This window comes from Trichosurus vulpecula, chromosome 9, assembly GCF_011100635.1.
Source record: "Trichosurus vulpecula isolate mTriVul1 chromosome 9, mTriVul1.pri, whole genome shotgun sequence".
NCBI classification, from domain to species: Eukaryota; Metazoa; Chordata; class Mammalia; order Diprotodontia; family Phalangeridae; genus Trichosurus; species Trichosurus vulpecula.
The window spans coordinates 167,276,527-167,297,744 of record NC_050581.1 but is presented as its reverse complement, the minus strand read 5'-3'; the positions used below and the strand labels follow the sequence as shown (position 1 = coordinate 167,297,744).

Sequence of the window (21,218 nt, the reverse complement as noted above, 5' to 3'; positions counted from 1 at the left end):
AAAACACGCTGCCTCACATGAGGTTCTATTCACCCTATCATCCAGTCCAATTGAATCATTTTAACTTAAACAATCATCTGTCCTTGTTGTGTGTGTTTGTGTGTGTGTCACTTTCTAGGAAAATAAAAACCAAAACCCCAAGGAGATAAAGAATTCCAACTGACAACCCATGGTTGTAGTTGGATGAACAAAGCAAGGTTATGGTTCTCCATGCCTCTTTGGCAGACACTGTGGATGGGCACAGAACAATGCCATGTTTCATTTGCCTTCCAGATCCACTTTTGGCTCTCTGGATTTCTCTACCACATCCTTATGTGTAAGTACCTACCTCTATCTCTCCTTCCCTCCCCTCCTTTTCCAGCTTCTTTTTATGTATAATCTTTACATTCCCATAGAAGCTCCTTGAGGGCAGGGACTATTTGTAAATTTGTGTGTATTTGTATCCCCAGCACTATTCACAGGACCTAGCACACAGTAAGTGCTTAATAAATGCTTGTCATCGCTAGCCAGTGCAGAACTGAGGAAGAAGAGAGCAGACTGAAGAATCTTTTGAAAATTCCAAGTTTCCCTTTCCATGTTTCTCCCTGGATCATGGGCCGACATATTTTTAAATAACCATACAATGATGTTGTGCGTACATGAAATATGGAACACTACAGTTTCCCCAAAAAAAATGAAGTTAAGGACCATTAAAAATATAATGGAAGAAAAACATCTGCTTGGCATAAATGAGGCTTTAATAATAAAAAATAAAGAGACTTTAAGAATGAGGAGTTTCAAAGTGAAATTTAAATTAAATTTTAAAGTGAAACTTTAAAAATGAGGAATTGTGCAGGAAACACAGTCTAAAGAGAATCACAATCACAAAACAAAACAAGATGGGCTGGTGCGACATACAGCAAGATGGAGGGAGAACTGGTGGACAGGGGCCTAGTACATTGGGTAGACCTCTGTTGGAAGTCTAAAGAAGAGCAAGGATAAGTGTTGTACAGAATAAGAGGGCAAGTATGGACAGATGAATGGATGGATGGATGGATGGATGGAGATCAGCCCTGTTGGAGAAAGTTCTTAAATTAGTGATCTTACAGATACATCAAAGTGGTGATGTGAGTACCTGTTATTTTCTGATACTTCCAATATTGATTTTTAAAAAGCATATTAATGCAATCTTCAATGAAAAGTCCACATAACTTTAAAGACAGTCAATGGAAGCCCTGGTGAGAGTTTTCCTAACATTTATATAGCACAATATTTTACAAGCACTTTGCTTTTTCAATTATTTCATTTGATCTTCACAACGCTTAATAATAGCACGTAACTTCCAGGGTTGTTACTAGGATAAAATGAGAGAATCCTTGTAAAGCAATTAACAAACTTTAAAGGGCTACTTAAGTTATCTCCTTGTCATCATCATCATCACCATTATTATTATGTATTATTATTATCTCTGATTTACAAAAGAGGAAACTCTTTGTAAGCTGTCTGAGCTCAATGACTAAAGTCAATTAGCAGGTATTACTTACTCCAAGTTCAGCATTCTATCCACTGTGCCACCTGACTGCCTCTGGGGTCTTTTATAAACTAGAATTAATTATAATGTTAACATATTACTAATAAGACCAAGACAAGGCATGATAAAATAAGTCACTTCAGAGGAAGTAAAGTGAACACCATAGTTCTGATCCCAAATGTAAAAAGGCTGAAAGTACAAAGATAACTGACTACAAAACAGACGTATTTATTAGGAAGGTCAATCCCAAGTACTGAGTCATGGCTTAAGGTGTATTAAAATATCTTTTAAATGAAAGAAAAAAATCAAAATGTCAGGAAAATACAAGGAATGATACTATAACTAGGCAAAGCCATTAGGATATATACTAATTCCACTTCTGACCTTTTTACATATTCTGCTTTTCATTGCTAGAGTCTGTACTTTAACATACTTTAAAATGTCCCAGCATTTTTCAGTGTTATAAATTTTATTAGAATAATAGAAAATAATAAATACAGATAACCATAGGATACACACACAGCAGTTTAAGGAGAAATTTCATACTTTTCAATGTGAAACAAGATACTTGGTACATATCTCACAGAGATATATAACTAGAAGTTAAATGAAACAATAGGATAGCCATCTTAGGAATGGAAATACATGAATGTTTTGTAGTAATTACTAAAATAATTTTTAAAAAGTTACAATCCTCTTACATGTAGCAGGAAATACAGATTGATTGGGAAATGTTATTTTCCCAATTTGTGACCTGTAGGAAACAACCATGACCATATGGAAAGCTACCAGCCATTTATATTTTCTAGGTATATACAGTATATACAAACCTTGCAAGAAAGTTGTGAATCTTTTTTTCTGTTTTATACAATAAATGTCTCTTAAATTTAATCTCTAAATGTACATGGAGATGTTTCAAAGTGATATCAGAATTTCACTAATCCTTATTCTTGAAATTTTTCTCATATTTTCAAATTCTGATATCCTTGGAAGTAAAAATAAGAAAATAATCTTGTGAAATGGAATATCAGTGGAAAATTTTGTTTTTGAAATAGTCATAACTGAATGTGCTTATTTTTACATATTCTTTACATATTGCTAGGAAAATGAGTCTAGAACTTTTTTTTAATGAATGCTGAAAGATTTTGTCAGTTACACATAATAAAATCCCCAGCATTGGTACAATCTGATTAAAACCTTAAGTGAAAAGTATAGCAATTGTTAAATGTGCTTTGACAGAATGATGAGTTTCAGTAAATAAAGAAGTTAAGAATGTAGAATGTAGTTTTGTTTAATATTTTAGTTTAGAATCAAGATATTCTCCATTTTCTAGATCTTTCGTTTTGAAGCACTGTTCAAGGGAAAGGAATGAAAACTTCCTCAAGGAAAAATCATATATTATAGAAATTTCCACTTTATAAAATGACCAAGTGAATGATTAACACATTGCGTTACATGTTTACCCATTTCTCCATGGACATGAGTTACCAAGAATAAGCTGACATAGATGTGTTGAGAGCCCCAACATGGCTAGGGGTGCCCCATTTGATGTGATCTCAAATCGACCAAAATATAATGAAGCTCAAAGCATGGGAGCTTTACAAATTGTAATTTGCAAATACATTATTCTTAATAGATCAAATTAATCCCTGGCTATTCTAAGAAATACATACAAATAGCATTCTCTCTGTGAATTACAGTTCATGAGTCGGCATAGCACCTGATGAAATTATCAAATCACAATATGATTATTGGAAAAATAGAGCTTCATTTAAGTTAAAGAAGATTTGAGTTTTTATGAGCCTCCATTCTTAGGCAATGCTTGGATTCTTCACATAATCATGTTGGTTGAAAAAGTCTGAAGGGTGCAATATGTAAATTCCTTTGGTTCATCAAGTAAGTATTAAGGCATTTCAGATTCCTCTAAAAGGACTTACTGAATCTTTTACAAAATTGTATTTATATTTTTAACCTACAGTGAAATAGAAAATACTTAAAAACAGAGAGTTGGAGAAAACCATGCATAATTACTGTATATCAAGAAAGCACTTTTTAAAAGGGGGGGGTGGTGGTGTAACCTATCAATTTCCTAGAGAATGAAAATCAGTATCACCAAAGAGTCTTCACAAGAAATATGGGTAATAGGGTGATGCAGCTTGATAAGAAGGGGTAGGCATTGCAGACTGTTGAAGTAGACCCTCTTGCATCCATATCTGCAACAGATGGGGGAAAAAACAAACAACACCAAATTATGATGGCAGTACCACTATCATGACAAATGTGACAACTTTCACACCAGGTAGAAAATTCGACACAAATTCTGAGTTATGACAATGATTTATTATTTTTCTTCACCTTATTTATCCCTCAAACTAATCCTCCTTAAACATTTCTAGAAAAGACTAAATAATTATATTTTTATAAAACATTTTTGAGAGGCAGTCTGGCATAAGAAGGGAGGAGGCAGCTAGGTGGTTCAGTAGATGGAATGTCAGGACTAGAGTCAGGAAGACCTGAGTTCAAAGCCAGCCTCAAACATTTACTAGCTGTATGACCCTGAGCAAGTCACTTAACCTCATTTGCCTCAGTTTCTTCATTTGTAAAATGACCTGAAGAAGGAACTGACAAACTATTCCAGTATCTTTGCCAAGAAAACCCCAAATGGGTCACAAAGAGCTAGACATGACTGACAAATGACTGACAACACGGTGGAGAATGCCAGCCTTGGTTCAAGCCCTGCCTTGGAGACATGGTGTCTATGGAAGTCATCTATTTAACCTCTCAGGGAAGCAGATAAACTCTCTAAGACTCTAAGTGGAAGAGAAGATGCTGATTGATCTTCCTCGATAGATGAAATTCCTCCCTGGGAACTCCCCAAACTGAGGAAATCTCGGTTCTAAGTTGAATCAAATCACATCAGATCAGACCAGAACAAATAAAATAAGTTGGGTGTTATTCATCCAGCATTACTGATTGGACTTCAGTTAAATTAGGAAGATTGCCTTCCATTTTTGTTTAATTGCACACATAATATTACCTGATTTATATGGTCTTTGACTAGTCTCTAGATGAAAAGTCTTTTGGGTGAGCAGATGGAAAATATTCATTTGTTTGTTTTCATATACTTCTAGCTAAGTAATTAATGTATAATGCACAAGCACTAGCCTAAAAAATCAATACAAACTCCATTTTCATAATGATAGCCTCCTGCAGTCACCGTTCTGTGCAAATTCAGCAATTCTCGAGCTGTTAGGGGGAGGGACCAGCCATGATTCAGCAGCCTGATAGGGAAAAACAGCTCCCACCCCATGAGATCACAGAGACTCACCTTTCCTGGGGAGCCTTTGTGTTTAATGAAGAAACACTCGTCACCATGAACATAATTCTGAGAGTTTTTCTACTTAGAATATAGCATCATTTTTTAATTTTAAAATCTACTTAACTAGAAAACTAGGTAAAAATCTGAGATTCCTGCTATGGGACCTGTCACCTCATATCCCACTAGAACATGAGGAATTCTTTAAAAAAATTCACAGAAGAATACTTTGTACAACCCTTCACGGCACAGACCCCATGTCTAACTAGTCACCCTCCTTGTCTTTCTCTTAATCAGAAATCTATGTTTTACTGAATTTCATCCAGCTGACCTCCTATCGACTTTTGTCTTTTGGATACTAATAGCAATCATTTCCTTTCCTCGAGTAAAGATATCATCTTGTTTCTTTTATAGAAAATATCAACCCTCTCAAAGATCTTATATTTTAATGAGAGTAGCAATATATTAATATAGATAGAAAGATAGATGGATAAATAGATGATAGATGGTATATGATAGATAAAGATATATTTCTATATAGATATAAATAGATTCTATTTCTACACAGATATCTTTATATAAATGTAGATAGATATGTAGATATGTATTTTTAGGTTGCTTTTCTCAGAGAGAATTATATATATAGATATAAGTACATATCTATGTATCTATGCATACATATACACATGTACATATATATATATATATATACAAAATAAATACATGATGGTATCTCTTTCTACATAGATATCTATATCTATCTATATAAGTGTGTGTGCGCATGTGTGTCTATGTGTGTGTGTGTGCATTTTCAGAGTGCCTCTATCATTAGAGAGAATATGTATTCATTTATATATGCATAAAATAAATACATTATGATATTTTGGGGGGCATTTGGGTGAGGCATTAGCAATTATGAGGATTAGAAAAGGTCCATGTACAAGATGGAATTTGAGCTAGGTCTTAAAGCAAAATAATAACTCTAAGAGGCAAAGGTCAGGAAGTAGAATATGCATGCCTGGGGGACAGCCTATGCAAAAGCTCAGGGATGGAAGATGCAATACTGTATATGAGAAACTGTAAGAATGCCAGTTTGGCTGGAAAATGGAGTGCATGAAGGGGAGTCATACGTAATAAGGATGAAAGATAGGTTGCAGTAAGGTTATGGAAGGATTTTAAATGCCAAACAGATGAGTTTGCATTTAATTGACCTGTGCTTTGGGAATAAAGAATTTAGTGGCAGAATCTACATCTAAAAATGGTCCTAGGGAGCCACAGCTTTGGATAAAAATGACTAGAAAACTGGTTAAATGCAGAAAATGAGTTTTATAATGATTTTGCATCTATTTTTTCTAATTTAATTTCTTAATGTAGTAAAGTCTTGCTAATATGGACTAACTGTGTAAATGATAATAACAATGAATGAAAATTCTGAATTTGAAAATATTCTTTATAAACAAATGCAGTGGTTCGGTTTTGTTTTTCCTTTCAAGGACTTGTATAAATCGAATTATTTGCTAACAACCAAGGAGAATGTCCACTGGACCATCTTTAACGAGGAGATCAGATCTATCTGTAATTAGTAGTTTACAAGCAATTAGAATGCTAACGACCTTAAAAAAGATTGTCCATAGGTTAAATACTCTCTTGCACAATTAATTTAATTAGCAAAACATTTCTTCCTACAGAGTGCGGAGGCAGCTTTAGCTAGGGTGAACTGTCACTTAAAGGGGTTTCATTGACATTTTTAAAACTAATAATAGCTAACATTTACAGACCACTTTGAGATTTACAAGGTGCTTCACATGTATTATCTTTTCTACTCTCCTAACAACCCCATGAGGTAAGTGCTATTATTACAGATAAGGTTGTTCGTTGTGTTTGTCCTTTGTTTTCTAGGAGGACCATGGCGTCAAGGAAATGATGACATGATTTGCAGTTGACTTTGATTTGAGTGAGGGAGCACTGTGCAAAGTCACCAGCCTCACTTTCTCCTCCAGAGCCATCTGGATCCAATGACCAGATATTCATCAGGATGACTGGAGATGGCTCAGGATGCAATGGGAGACCCTGGCCCTAGGCTAAGGCCTTTTCAACTTACTTAGGGTGAGGCGATGCCCATTCAGTGAATAGGCTTCTTTAAGATGTGAGTCAAGGGATGGCCCCTTTAATTAGAAAAAAGAAAAAAAAATCAAGCTGGGAGGGGAAGACTCTTAGGGTTGCTGTTCCAAAGAGAAACAGTTACCACTGACATTCACTCTAAGGCAGGAGAGCCCAAAATACAGCCATTAAGTGGAGCTTGAGCTGGGACCTATTGTGGTCCAATCTGTAAACCTATGCTGAAGGACAATAAGTGACTTGTCTAGGGTCACATAGTTGGTTTCTTAAGGCAGGATATGAACTCAGGCCACCCTGACTACATGTCCAGGGCTCAATCAGGCCACATGACTCTCTTCATTCTTTCTTGTCAATTTCCACCTCACCCCGCCCTCCATGATTCCCAATGTTCCACACTTCATCAGGACTCATTGGTTCCAGTTTTAAAAAACAGAAGAAAAAAGGATGATGCGTGGAGTTAACTATGCTCCGCCCATCATGACACTGAACACATGATAATGCACTAAAATCTCATCCACAACCAGCGAATATCTGATAACATACTTGTTATCCTTGGGATCCTGATCTGCTCACTACTAGTGCCATCGCCGCCATCCGTTGATGCCTTTACCTCAATAATATAGTCCTCATTAATAGGCAGCAAAAGTTCAGCCGATGTTTTATTGGTGTTCAGTATGTTCATGTTATTTTGGCTGCTTGTCCTGTAAAATACCTACAACATATAAAGGGATGTTTCTTGAGCATTCAGGTTTTTTCCATTAATATGTCTCTAATCTGGATGCATGTGTGCATATGAGGGTGCAGTGTGGGGAGTAATTTTTGTTGTACACAATAGGAAAATAGCCATCTACCATGAATAAATGATTTAATGGCTCTCCCAAACAGGAAAATAATAAAGCTGACTGTACATTAAAATTGCATTACTCAATGTATGATTTCCATATATATGTTTAGAGGAATGTAATCTTTTTTTATTAATGAAGCTATTTTTTCTAAGCCTTAATCTGATATTTCACAATGCATAGTAAAATGATATATCTTTTGAAATCCTTCCTTGAAGTGTTAAGCAGTCACCCCTTCTAAACAAGCAAAAATCCCTCCCTCCACTGATTTTTTTCATCTTCTAGGTCAAAAGCTCAAAAGCCAAAATAACAAATGTAAAAGAAAGAGATCAAGCTAAAGGTGACCATTTTAGATTCTATCTCAAGGACTCTTGAGGTTTTTGGGTGAGGGGATAGTAGACTTTTGTTCCCAAAGGTGTTTATATAAAAGAGACAGACTGAATGTGGCTCATTACAGCCCAAACAATCAGGGGTAGAATTAATACATGAGTGGCAGAGAGATAATCTTTTTTAGGTGAGTGTTAAACATATATCACAAACGTACTGAATAAGAAGAAAGCCTCTCACCAGTAACACTTTCTAGTTCTCTACTCTATATGATGGGAGGTGTTCATTGATTCTTTAAGAGATTCATCTGGATGTGACTGATGGCTCTGTCCCTCATATCAACAATGAGAAGCCTCGTAGGGGAATGTAATGAATGGGAGGAGCCATTGGCCTCTCCAACTGCCCTTACTCATGAAGGAGTCAAAAAGATCTTTATTTCCATTGGGGAAATCGCTATATAAATCTGTTAGTGCCATATCCAATTTGTTTTTTTAATAAGCTTCTCATTTTCCATCAGATTGTTATTTCTTAAATATAGTTTACTGTGGCTCCCAAACTTTTTAAGGTATAATAAAAATCCATTGACTCAGTTCTCATCTTATTTTGGCAGATGGGAAAAAAAAAAACCCTAGTAAATTGCATAACCATTTTTTTTGGCTTTTCAAAAATACAGTGCCAACCCCTTGGCTGCTGCACAAAGATTGTTCATTAAAATCAACGTGTAAAAGACCTAAGAACAATGTGTTTCTAAATGTCCTTTTTATGTGTTTTTTCACACAGTACTAAGGGTTAATTTGGGAATTCATGCATTTCATAGATTACCATGCACCCCCCTCACCCCATATCATTGGCTGGTACATAATCTACCGGTGATGAATTTCTCTGTACTTGATTATTCAGTATGACTACATCTTGCAGAGTATATCTTATTTCTACTACTCTAGCACATGGTTGGCTTATGGGAAAGAATAAGAGAACCTGCTAACTTATAGAAGCTGAGATCTGTATCAGTGAAGTCAGTCATTATACTAGGCAGATCATGGCTACATTAAAGTGATCATATTAGCAATAATCCAACTTTAAATTAAATTTGGATCCCAGAAGACAGGAAAGAATCATGCTTAACTGAGAAAATGGGTCTATGTACCCAAATCTCATGTGTCTTTTTTTGGTTTTTGGCAGCTAATGATATACCCACTGGCTTTAGAAGGCCTCGGGGCAAAAAATTGAAGCTATACTACATTATGACATTCCTTTCCATAAGGTCTCTGGATCCCTTACATAGGTATATTAATTTCAGGACCCTTTTTGTCATACTCCAAGCTGAGGTCAACTCCAAAGATAATAAAATATTTTATTCCTATTTGCTTTTACCCCTTTTGAAACAGGCTTCTGACTGATAGGTTACACAGAAAAGCAAGACTCAGGGCTAAAACCCACGTATTGCCTAAGAAATGGCAGGAAAAGCCATCTGTTTGTTTATCCTGCCACATTTCACTAGCCAAAACATTAGGGGAAAACAAAAAGACTTAATGTGTTGTCTCTGATTAAACCTAAACATATGATATCCATGAACTAATAACCTGGAAAAATAAATAGGGAACAATTACTAAGAAATGAATTAATCACAGCCATGTTTATACATGTATTGTCAGTTAAAATCACATTCATTAAAAAGGTCTCAATTTCTTGTAGTCTATCAATAATAAATGATTTATTCGAGTACTACATGTATGTGATTCATAGGATAGTAAAGTGCACAAAGAATTTTAATTGACAATCACCCAAAGGACAATGGAGAGGCACCCTGTGGGTGTTAATAGATCACAGCACAAATTAAATGAGAAATGGAGGGTGTAGAGGCTATTGGAAAAATGACATGACCAGAAAAAATGCCTTGGCAAGAACAAGGTATATATAATTGAGGGATATCCTGTTAACCAGGCAATCTTAAAAGAATGGGAAAAGTTATGTAGTAGACACTCCCTCCTCCATCCCCCATTCCCTATGACCAAGCTCACTCTGTGGTGGAAAGAAATGGACTAGGGTCTGATCTAATGGGTAATTAGGCATAAGTTTCAATTTACAGTATTGGAAGAAATACCCAAATCAGTGAGATCACAGACCCCTTGGAGAACTGGATCATGCTTGAGTTTTACAAATCTGATGAAGCAGAAAAAGGCTTCCATTCCCTAACTGCAAACCATCTTCAACAAATATTTTTTTATGGAATAAATTTTCAGGAAAGTATATTATCCAAAGACAAAACATGAATATATTTCCCAAATGAGATTTTAATGAATAAATTTTCTAATACTTATTCAGTTTTGTGTACAACAGCCTAATCTACTTTTTTTTGTAAGTAAGCACCAGAAGTGATAAAATATTAAAATTTATTGCATAGTGAAATTAACTTTTGCACCATCCACAAATTTGCAGCCCAATTTAAGAAATCTCAAAATGGCATCAGCAAATGAACAAAACACACATGTAGCATTTAATTGAAACCAGAATTTTTTTTTTCAAATTGCCTTTTTGCCTGGAATTTTAGGTGTCAAACACATCAAGTAATACACTCTGCCTAGCATAGTGCCTTGGCACATGTTGGGCACATAATTAATGCTTACTTATTATCCAAAGTATGCAGAAAATGACTTTAGATTCAACATATTTTAGATGAAATACATGACTAGGTTTGTATGACTAGGTTGTAAAAGTTGCAACTGTTTCTGTCTGCGACCTGGCACTGACTTACTTTATATCCAGTAACTTCCGATTCATTGTCCATTGCTTTGACCTGTTCCCAATTAATTAAGACCTTAGACTCCGTGGCATTCCAGACAATGTTCCCTGGCGGTTGACTAGGTGCTGGAAACACAAAATGAAAGCATATTTTAAAATCTGTTGACATGGATAATTTGCTACACAGTTGTAGGTTCAACAACTAATTATTGTTGGGTCTCGGATATAGATGCTGTATAGTCTGTTAGCTGAACTATAAGGAGGAAAGACAAAATGATATGAGTATTGCTTTTGAGATAAACTTTCATGGATTTCTGAGACATTTTTTCCTTCTGAGTGTTTGATTTCATCAGTATGGGTTCCTCCCAGGTTGGAAATTCCTTCCACTAACTCAAACTGTCATCTGTCCTTAGTCTTAGAAGTGTTAAATGAGTCATTGAAAAGAAAGTGCTATGTCCACAAATCATAGAATACATATGGACCAGAAGCAGGGTCAACTCAAAGGCCTCTATCTCTCTGTCTACTTTAAAATATCAGCTTTCTGCCTAATATTTAAACAAAGACAAAAAGAGACAGCATATTTTGGTATTTTCATAGTATATTTAAGTATAAATAGCTCTCACTTGTGCCAATAATGCATTTCATAGAAACTGTCATAAAGCCAAACGGTAAAAATGAATAAATAAACAAAAAACCCCAAATTAAAGGAAAACAAAATAAACACAAAAGAACAACTTATCAATGAGTCTATGGTTATCCATTTTGCTAGATGGTCCTTGTACCTTAGCCATGGTGCTGAGTGAATACATCCAATTACAGGGTGTTCCTAAAGTCTGGACACATAGGCAAAAACGCATATTTTCAAGAAATGAAATGAATGAAACTTTCCACATTTTATTTAAGTGGAATATTAACAAATAACATCTTCAATATGATTTCCATCATTTGTGATGTGAAGGTTGATGTGCTTTGCAAGCTTCACACGAACTCGATGTAATAACTCCATGTTGCCGTCAATTTTAGGACCTTCACTCTTTATGCGTTCAATCAAGTGTGTTGCATCTGTGATTTTCATTGAGTACACCTTCTCCTTTAGCATATCCCAGGAAAAGAACTCAAGGGGGATAAAGTCTGCTAATATTCCAAATATTTCAAAATATGCATTTTTCCTATGTGTCCAGACTTTAGGGACACCCTGTACTTGGGACAAGTTCAGAGACCTGTGGAAATTGCTACTGAAGGAAGTAATGAATGAAGCATAGGTGATTTTTCAGGACATGAGTGAGTACAAGAGCAAGATGCCAAATGGAAAAGCAAGAGGACTGTTTGTATTCCCTTTGACATAAGAATTAAGCCAAGGAAAAATTGTATTTTAATAAGTGTCAGTTTCTAATTTTGTATGCTGCTTTTGAGGAAACATTTTTAAAAGGCACTAGAACATTGAAGCATAATTTTGAAAAGTATACTTGGTCTGCTCCCATTAGAGAATGAATAGCCTGCAAAGAGTGAGGATTTATTTATAACCTCATTTAATCAGGTCTAGAAAGACCAAATGCAAAAGAAACAGTGCTGGATTAGCAGTTAAGAGGTGACAAGTCTTATTCCAAGCCTGCAAAGTGTGACCTTCAGATCATGCATCTAGAGCTCACAGGGACCTCAGAAGACAGTTCGTCTACCCCCTCATTTTACAAATGAGGAAAACGAGTGAGGTCAGAGAGATTGAGTGATTTTCTCCCTGTCAGGTTTCAGGTGCATTCCTAGTGATATACAACAAGGTCTCCAAGGACTAATCTGGCTAAGTATGGAGGATTATCATCACAAAACAAATAAGTGTGAATCTTTTGGCCATGGAAATACGTGAAACAAACCAAAGTACAAAATGGCCCTTAGGACAGCCTGGCTTCCTTTTACCACTGCAGTGATGGTGGCAGTGGCAGAAAAGGAGGAGAATGCTTAAGAAACCCAGCTTTTAGAATATTCCAAGTATTAATTTAACTGTTGGCACTCAAAAGTAAAAATCTTTCTATAATGACCAAAGGCAGGATGGTGTTATGGTTAGGGATGGTTTTTGAGCCAAGAAGATGTGTTCAAGTCCTTCTAAGAAACAGTGTCTATGTACCCTCAGAAATTCATTTAACCCTTCAGTACCCTTAGTGATACTCTGACTTGTAGTGAATGTGATAACCTGTTTTGGTTGAGGGGGTTTCAGGATCTGGAAGCTGCTTATGTAATGCAAATTAGAAATGTATAATATGTTTTCAGCCTCTCTAATCCCTATCAAACCATTATCCCTTTCAAGGAACAAGCTATTAATACAAAACTGAAGAGAAAAAAATCCCATCCATAGTGACAAGGGAGATGAAAATTCTCTTTGGAGAGGAGAATAAAGTTGAGGACGCTGGTTTCAGGGCAAAGCTACTGAGAAAAAACAAAACAAAAGAAGTGTTCACTCTGCACAATACAGAGGAGTTAAAACTTTGGTTATGATCATTACCACTTTTTACGGAAGTTTTAACCAATGTAAAACTTAACACATTTAGAAAGCTTTAAAAAAGTACAGAAACTACTGTTTCAAGCAAATGTACAGCTTGTTAAGTGAAGCAATATTGGTATGTAAAGGTGGTATTGGATTAGATCAGTGGTTTCAAACTCAGAAAGAAGTGGCCCCCCACAAGCCTCATATTGACTTAGAAAAACACATATTAACATTACTTATGTTCCATTGTATCTTTATTTATTTTGTTAAATATTTCCCATTTAGATTTTCATCTGATTCGGGACATACTTGGAAGGTATGACAGACTGCATGTTTGATACTTCTGGTTTAAAATTCATGATCATATACGATGGTGGAGGATGATATAAGAGTAAAAACAGTATTGACTCACAAATACTGAAAGGAAATATTAGGGAAAATGAAGGGGCAGAAATCTTGGGGTGGCATTCAGATAACTATATTACCTCCACAACATTTATAGGTGAAAGTAGAAGGAGAAAAACAAATACGCGTAAATTTTAAAAGATCTGAAAGTGTTTCTATAAGGATTTATTCTCACCAGGAGATCACTAATTTGAATTCTAACAGCTCTGTATTCAATGTACTATTGATGTAAAAATGGCACTTAAGAAGATAGTTGGGGAAAGCAACAAGATCTGACCAACTGTGAAATGATAAAATCATGCTGTCTGCAACAAAACGTTAAAGGCGCTAAGGGACTGATTTTCAAGGTATGTCAAGGAAGTAGGGAGCATTCACAGAGAGTGGAAAAGAAAGCAGATGGTATTTGTATTTAAAAAAACATGTGTTAGAGTTGATTCAATATGTTATCTTTGAAAAGGACAGAAGATGGGAACAGGCCAGCTTTCTCCTCCCCAAATTTTCTACTAGAGATCACATATTTACAGTGAAACAATGTATTGAGAGGTCTAGAGAAACAACCAAGTATTTACTGAGTATTTAAGCTGTGGCGTATACTCTGTTAGGTATTTGGGATACGAATAGAAAGAATGAGTCAATCACTACTTTCAAGGGGTTTGTATTTTATCAGGGAAGATGGTATATAATACATATAGAAGTATGTTCAGAGTAAATATACACAGAACAAAAATAAGGGAGTTAAATACTAGAAAGTGAAAGCAGGCACTGCCATTTGTGGGCTTCAGAGGTTTTGTGTAGAAACAGAAAGGCATGATGGGTAGAGTGTTAGGTGTGGAATTGGGAAGATATAAGTTCATATCTGGCCAGAGACAGCTGTGTGATGTTGGAAAAGTCATGTAACATGCAATAAAAGTCTTTTAACTTACAATCCATTATTATCAACCATCATTTGCTCGTAAGAAGTATCTCAACCCTGACACTTAATAAGCAGCTAGGTGGTGATAACTGGATAGAACAATGGACCTAAAGTCAGGAAAACCTGAAGGCAAAGCTGCTTTCACACACTTACTAGTTGTGTGATGCTCGGCAAGTTACTCAACCTCTTCATCTGTAAAGTGGGGATAATCGTAGTATCTATCTCCCAGGATTGTTGCAAGGATGAAATTATATGATATTTGTGAAGTGCTTTTAAAAACCTTAAAGTAACATATAAATGCAGTCCATTATTATTAACTTGTGACACTGGGAAAGTCGTTCACCTCTCCGAAAATGCATTTCTTCATCTCTAAGGTGCACTGTGCCATCATCCACCTGTTGTTTCCAATATTTAAATATTTCCTTGGTTTCTGTTTTTTTTCCCCCAAATGATCCTTCTTGGCCAGATCAGGATCATTGTTTGGAGTTTGTAGAAGACGGCTTCTCATGTGCCTTCTGAGCTCTAAATCTGTCATCCCATGTTGTTATGTCTAAAAGACATTTATAGCCAGAAAAAAGACATGGGCTGATTATATCATGAAAGTAAGTGATGGACAGCCTGAGGGTTGCATTGGCATTCATGAAATGTTAAACAAAACAAACATGGGTGAATATGCTTGTAGAAGATTTACTGAATGATATAGATAAGGGATAAACATGAAGAGAAAGTATAGGTGCACTGCAGTTTTCCCTGGTCAAGGGAATACCCACAGAAATGTTTGCGGAGCTGTTGAAGTTGGTGTCCCACAATCCTAAGATATGGGTTTTCTGTTGTTTTTGGTTGTTGCTGTTTCTGTTATTGTTGTTGTTTCAGAACTGCTTTTTTCCCACCAATGTAAGGAACTCCCAGTCAGGAAACTCCTTTTATCAATGGGGATCTGCAGCATACCTGGAAAACTACCGAGAGGTTCCATGACTAACCAAGAGTATGACAGCGAGCATGTGCCTGAGGAAGGATTTGAATGAAAGATTCTGAGCCCTGCTCCTAAGATTAACAGGACATATTGTTGACTCATTTTTTTTCACAGAAATGTTACTTCCTGAGCACACACTTGATGAAAGGGGCAGCATTAGTGGTAGAAATGACACTGTGATTTGTATGTTATTTGTGACCTTCATCAAGGTATTAGATTTGATTCATAGGTTTGATTTGGGCAAGATTTATGCCTTGCTTCCTGGAAGAGGGCAAAAACATCTTCCATTGTGGAGGAATGATGGCAAGGGCTGTAGATGCAGTAAAATATAAAATGCATTATGTAATTAATGATAGCAATAAAGTTCAATTTTTGCACCACTATAATTAGCTGTCTACTTTTTAGAAAAGCTCTTTATTGCCTTCAAGATTTGTGAAGGCATCACTACTGAGATTAGGTCAGAGAAGGATGTGCTTCATAACCCAAGTAAAACAGGATGACAATAGCTTGATATTATTACAGTAGAGTTCTATATGTGTCCATGCTCGATCAGAACAATTCAATCCCCAAACTGTTGGCTTTGCCAATTCTGCTCATTTTCATTAAACATTCTATGATATGGGCCATAGCCAGAACTCCCTGGACAGCATTTCAATACTTATTTGGTTAAATGGTTAAGTTCTGAAAACTGCAGAAAACTTTTTGCTATTTGGGTATGATGATCTCTCCCAATATGAGCATTAAAGCAGAAATGACTCTTTTATACAGCTTTTAAAAGAAATGCATATTAAATTGGAAATCTTGGCAATAGAATTGTTCAGTTTTTCTGGATCACTTCATTCTTTTGTGTGCTTAGTTATTTGTACATTTTTGGTGATTGTTAAGTTCAGCATAAAAAAGAAAGTGGTTAAAAATAAAATTTAAAGTAGAAAAAAATGGTTCTAAACCCAGCTGTTGAATCTGCCTTGCAAGATACTTTTTCAAATAGTGAAGTGTTAGCTTTTTCCTCACGGCTAGGGATCCTGACAAACCGCGTGTGGCTTAGAAACTTATAGGATCACACATTTAGAGTTTGAAAGGATCTCAGAAGCCATCTAGTCCAACCATCTCATTTTGCAGATGAAGAAACTGAGGTCTATGGAAGTAACTTGTCCAAGGTCACACAGCTAATACATATCGGAGGCAGGCTCTGAACCAGAGCCTCTGACTCCAGAACTAATGACTTTTACACTGAAACACATTTCCAAATTCTTAAGAATTAATTTGTTGGGAATAGTTAAACATTTGTTTACTGTTTGATGATGCACTAAAAAAGAGTATGAATTCAAAGGAAATTGGAAAGGCATTTCATGTAAAAATCAGCAAGCCTCAGGAACTTATTAGCTGAGTGACCCTGAGCAAGTCGCTTAAGCTATCTTAGCCTCAGCTTCCTTTTCTGTAGAATGAGGATAACAGCCACGTACATCACAAGGTTTTTTGTGAAGGGCAAATGAAATATTACATAAAGAAAGTTGTACCAAACAAAGTGCTATAAAGCGATTAGCTATTATTAACACTGTTGTGGTTAAATGAATGTGTTCTTAATAACATTGTTGATGTGAAATAATATCAAATAACAACTTTATTATAATACTCCATAATACATGTACTAGACCTGGATATGACTTGTATTATCTAATTAACAATATTGAAAAGAGACAGTGTGGAATGGTAAGGAGATAGCTAGGCTTTGGAGCCAGGGAGATGTAGGTTTAGGCCCTACCTCTGATACATATTTACTGTGTGTCCTTTGGCAAGTCACTTGGATCTTCTGTGATCTAGGCAAGTCTTTAAGACTGTCAGATGTAGAGAATGCACCAACCTTTTTTGGTAGAGGAATTTTCTTTATCTGGGAGTTCCCTTTGCCTATAAGATCACTGGGGCAGACCCTATCCCATTAGACTGTAAGTCTTGAGAGTAGGCACTGTTTTTGGCATTTCTCTGTATCCTCAGGACAGTGCCTGGCATGTAGTAGATGCCTAATAAATGCTTATTGATAAATAAAACCTATCTCTATTCCTAAATTGCTAAATAACAAAAAATAGTTCAAAATGACCACCCTTTGACAACTATGGGGTAGAGAGAGGAATGGAATAACGCATGATAGAAGTGGAACAAATACGTCAGCCTATCAATAAATATCTGATTTCATCCTCAATGGCCTATGGAATCACCACATCTGGTATCTAACCACTCAACTTCTAGCATCTGAAAAGAAAAAAATAGAAATGACAATTAACAACATACTGTTTGCAAGAGTGGCCACTTGGGCTAAGTACACAGCTAAGAAAGCTCTTCTCAGGTGGATACAATATTGAGAGCATCAAAGGTTCAAGTCACTAGACAGCTCTTGCAGGAAAGATGCTAGATGTGTGGGAAAGAGTGATGGGAAGTATGATTACTAAGAAGAGGAGATAGAAGATGTCACTTCAAGTCACCAAGGAGAGAGTAAGGAAAGGAATAAGAGTTTATTAAGGCCTCCTACATGCTAGGCACTGTTTTTATGGTTCACTTGTCTTAATCGTGTCCAACTCTGCATGACCCAAGCTGGGGTTTCCTTGGCAAAGATACTGGATTGGTTTGCCATTTCCTTCTCCAAAGGCACTGTACTAAACATTATCTTTATTTTTTTTACAAATATTACCTCATTTGAACATCACTACACATCTGTAAATTATGTATTATCATTACCTCCATTTAACAGTGGGGGAAACTGAGGAACAGAGAGGTTAAATGACTTACCCAGGATCAGTCAGCAAGTGTCCGAGGTTGGATTTGAACTTGGTTTTCCTGATTCCAGGCTCAGTCTCTATCTACTACATCACCTAATATGTCTCACATGAAAGACATTGAGCTAAGTATTGTGTATATAAAAATGAAATCAATTTCAAGGAATTTACATCCCATGGGGATGAGAGTAGAGAAAGAAGTGTTACACTATGAGAGCAGCCTGTACAATAAATACAGTATAGAAGACAAATAGTCAAAGAGAAGTCATGATAGTATAAAGCACAACAAATTGGAGGCAAAATCTCAGAAAAGGCCTTAAAGGGAAGCAGAGTCTTACCAAAAGATAAGGATTTTCAAAAGCAGAGAGTTAAAAAAAAAAAACAAAAACAGAAAACCAAACCAAAAAATTCCCATTAAATGATATGATGGTGGTTCTTAGCTTTCTTGTGTCATCTATCCATTTGGCACTCTAATGAAGATTAAGGGACCCTTTTCAGATTAATTTTAGCTAGATAAATAAAATGTATAAAATTACAAAGGAGACAAATTAGATTAAAATATAGTTATCAAAATGTATTTTTTTAAATCATGGACCCCAGGAGAACCCTTGACTTAGAGGAAGGCCTCTCAGATTTGGGGCAGATTCCCTGTGGAGGCTCTTCAAAGACATGAGTGATCATAATCTCACACAGTAAGATGCCAGGAATGGTTTGCAACCTTCACTCCTGGAAAAAGTACCCATGTTGTGAGTCCCTAAGTTGATTAAAGTAGGAAAATGCAGCAATATAATGATTTCTCCCTTTTGCTTAAATGTTAAAATCTCCAGTATCAACCACAGAACTTGCAGGCAGATTTCCTTCCTCCTATCACTTTGTTCTACATCATTCAGCCTCTTAATTGCTTTAGGGAACCACTGATAGGTTTATGATAAGAAGTGCACTGTCATGAAAAGGCAACCAAGGTCTGTTAGAAAGGGCAACAGACCTGGAATCAGATAGCTGGGTGAGAGTCATATCTTTGACTCTTGCTAGTCATGTGACTGTGGGCACGTCAGTAAACCACTCTGACCTTTAGTTTTCCTCAGCTGTAAAATGGGGTAGTACTGGCAGGACGGAACCCCTGACAGAAGTGTGAAGAAATTGCTTTATGAACTGTAAAGACTCCATAAAAGATGAGTTATTATTACCACTACTGGAGTAGAGAACATTAGAAATCAATTTAATTGGTCAGGTACCCTTTTCCTAATGATTATTCCTCAGTGATGATCCTACATTGACTGAAGGGGAAATTAATTTACCTTTCAAATTATGGAACTAAAATATATTAGTTGCTCTGGTGAATTAATGAGTAACACATGATCTGTTATTGAACTCTCTGCTGTCTGATCACATTAAGGGGAATGAAGGGCCACAACTGTCTAGAAGGTCACTTTTAAAGATGATGGATAAGCCTCTTCTATAGTGAAAAACAGAGCGATTGTACAGAACCCATGGAAATGAGCAGGATTCGCCAGAAGAAATGTAAATGATAACTAATCCATTCCAAAGAATATTGAAAAAAGAGACGGTGAGTAGAAAGAAGTATAAGCAATTAAAATACTGATTCGTATTAATATCCAAGTAAGTATGGCCCAGTGGACAGAGTGTTGGACCTGGAGTCAAGAAGACCTGAGTTCAAATCTGGGCTTAGATATTTATTAGCTGTGTGACTCTGGTTAAGTTACATAACCTCCATTTGTCTTAGCTTCCTCAGCTGTAAAATGAGCATAGAACTTATGTCCCAGGGTCGTGAGGACTAAATGAGGTGATATTTATAAAACAGACTGACAAAGTATAGCACTGTGTGGTGTGACCCTGGGCAAGTCACTTGACCCAGGAAGAATCAGACTCAACTAAACAACAACCTGTAGTCTTAGAGAGTCACCTAGACCAGTGGTGTCAAACTTAAATAGAAGCAGATCCCTGAGAAAGCATATTGACTAAACCACAAATTAGCATTATGTATATGATATTGTATTTTTATTTATTTTGTTAAACATCTCCCCATGATATTTTAATATGATTGGGGACACCTTCGGGAGTTTTTCAGCTCAAGGGCAGTGAATTTGACACCTCTGGCCTCAAGGATGAGAGGTTGACACACTCATTCAAGGTCACACAGTCACTAAGTTTGAAAGGTGAGATTTGAACCCAGGTCTTCCTCGCTCTGAGGTCAGCTCTTTCATGTGCTTCTTCTTTAGTCATAAGCTGCACTGAAGGCACTGCACAATAAATTTTGTATGCAGACATACTTGGGAAACTGTGTCATGCAGCCTATCCAGAAAAAGTCAGTAAGAATGAATGATGAATCTATCAAACCCTCGTAACATGAAGCCTTACCTAACACACTAAAGGTCTACAGAGCCATTGTGCTGACCTCCTTATATATGCCCACAAAACCTTGACAATCTACTAGCACCATGCCAGGAAACTTAATCACTTCCATGTGGATTGTCTTAGGAAGATTCTGAAGATCACCTGACAGGATAAGATACCAAACATAGGTCCTTTCTTGAACTAAACTGCCAAGTATTCAAACTCTACCACAGAGAGCACAACTACGATGGGCTGGCCACATTGTTAAAATGTCAAATGTACTCTTGCCTGAATGACTATTTTATGAAGAACTCACACAAGGATGGTGCTCACATGGAGGTCAGAAGAAGCATTGCAAGGGCACTCTGAAGGTATCTCTAAAGAGCTTTGGAGTTGTGTGACATGGGAGATACTGGTACTGGACTGCCCAGTATGGTGTACCCTCATTACAGAAAGTGCTGTGTTCTATGAAC

At 36.4% G+C, this 21,218-nt stretch overlaps 1 protein-coding gene across 1 annotated transcript in view; it reads right to left on the bottom strand.

Moving 5' to 3' along the window:
- Nucleotides 1–1,800: 1,800 nt before the first annotated feature.
- Nucleotides 1,801–21,218, bottom strand: part of CNTN3 (contactin 3) — a 342,495-nt gene continuing 323,077 nt past the window's right edge. The window contains exons 20-22 of the mRNA XM_036738044.1: nucleotides 10,869–10,981; nucleotides 7,488–7,656; nucleotides 1,801–3,723 (exon numbers count right to left, since the gene is read on the bottom strand). Of these exons, the coding sequence (XP_036593939.1) occupies nucleotides 3,620–3,723; nucleotides 7,488–7,656; nucleotides 10,869–10,981 (386 nt within the window). The 3' untranslated portion in view covers nucleotides 1,801–3,619. The remainder of the gene's footprint in view (nucleotides 3,724–7,487; nucleotides 7,657–10,868; nucleotides 10,982–21,218) is intronic.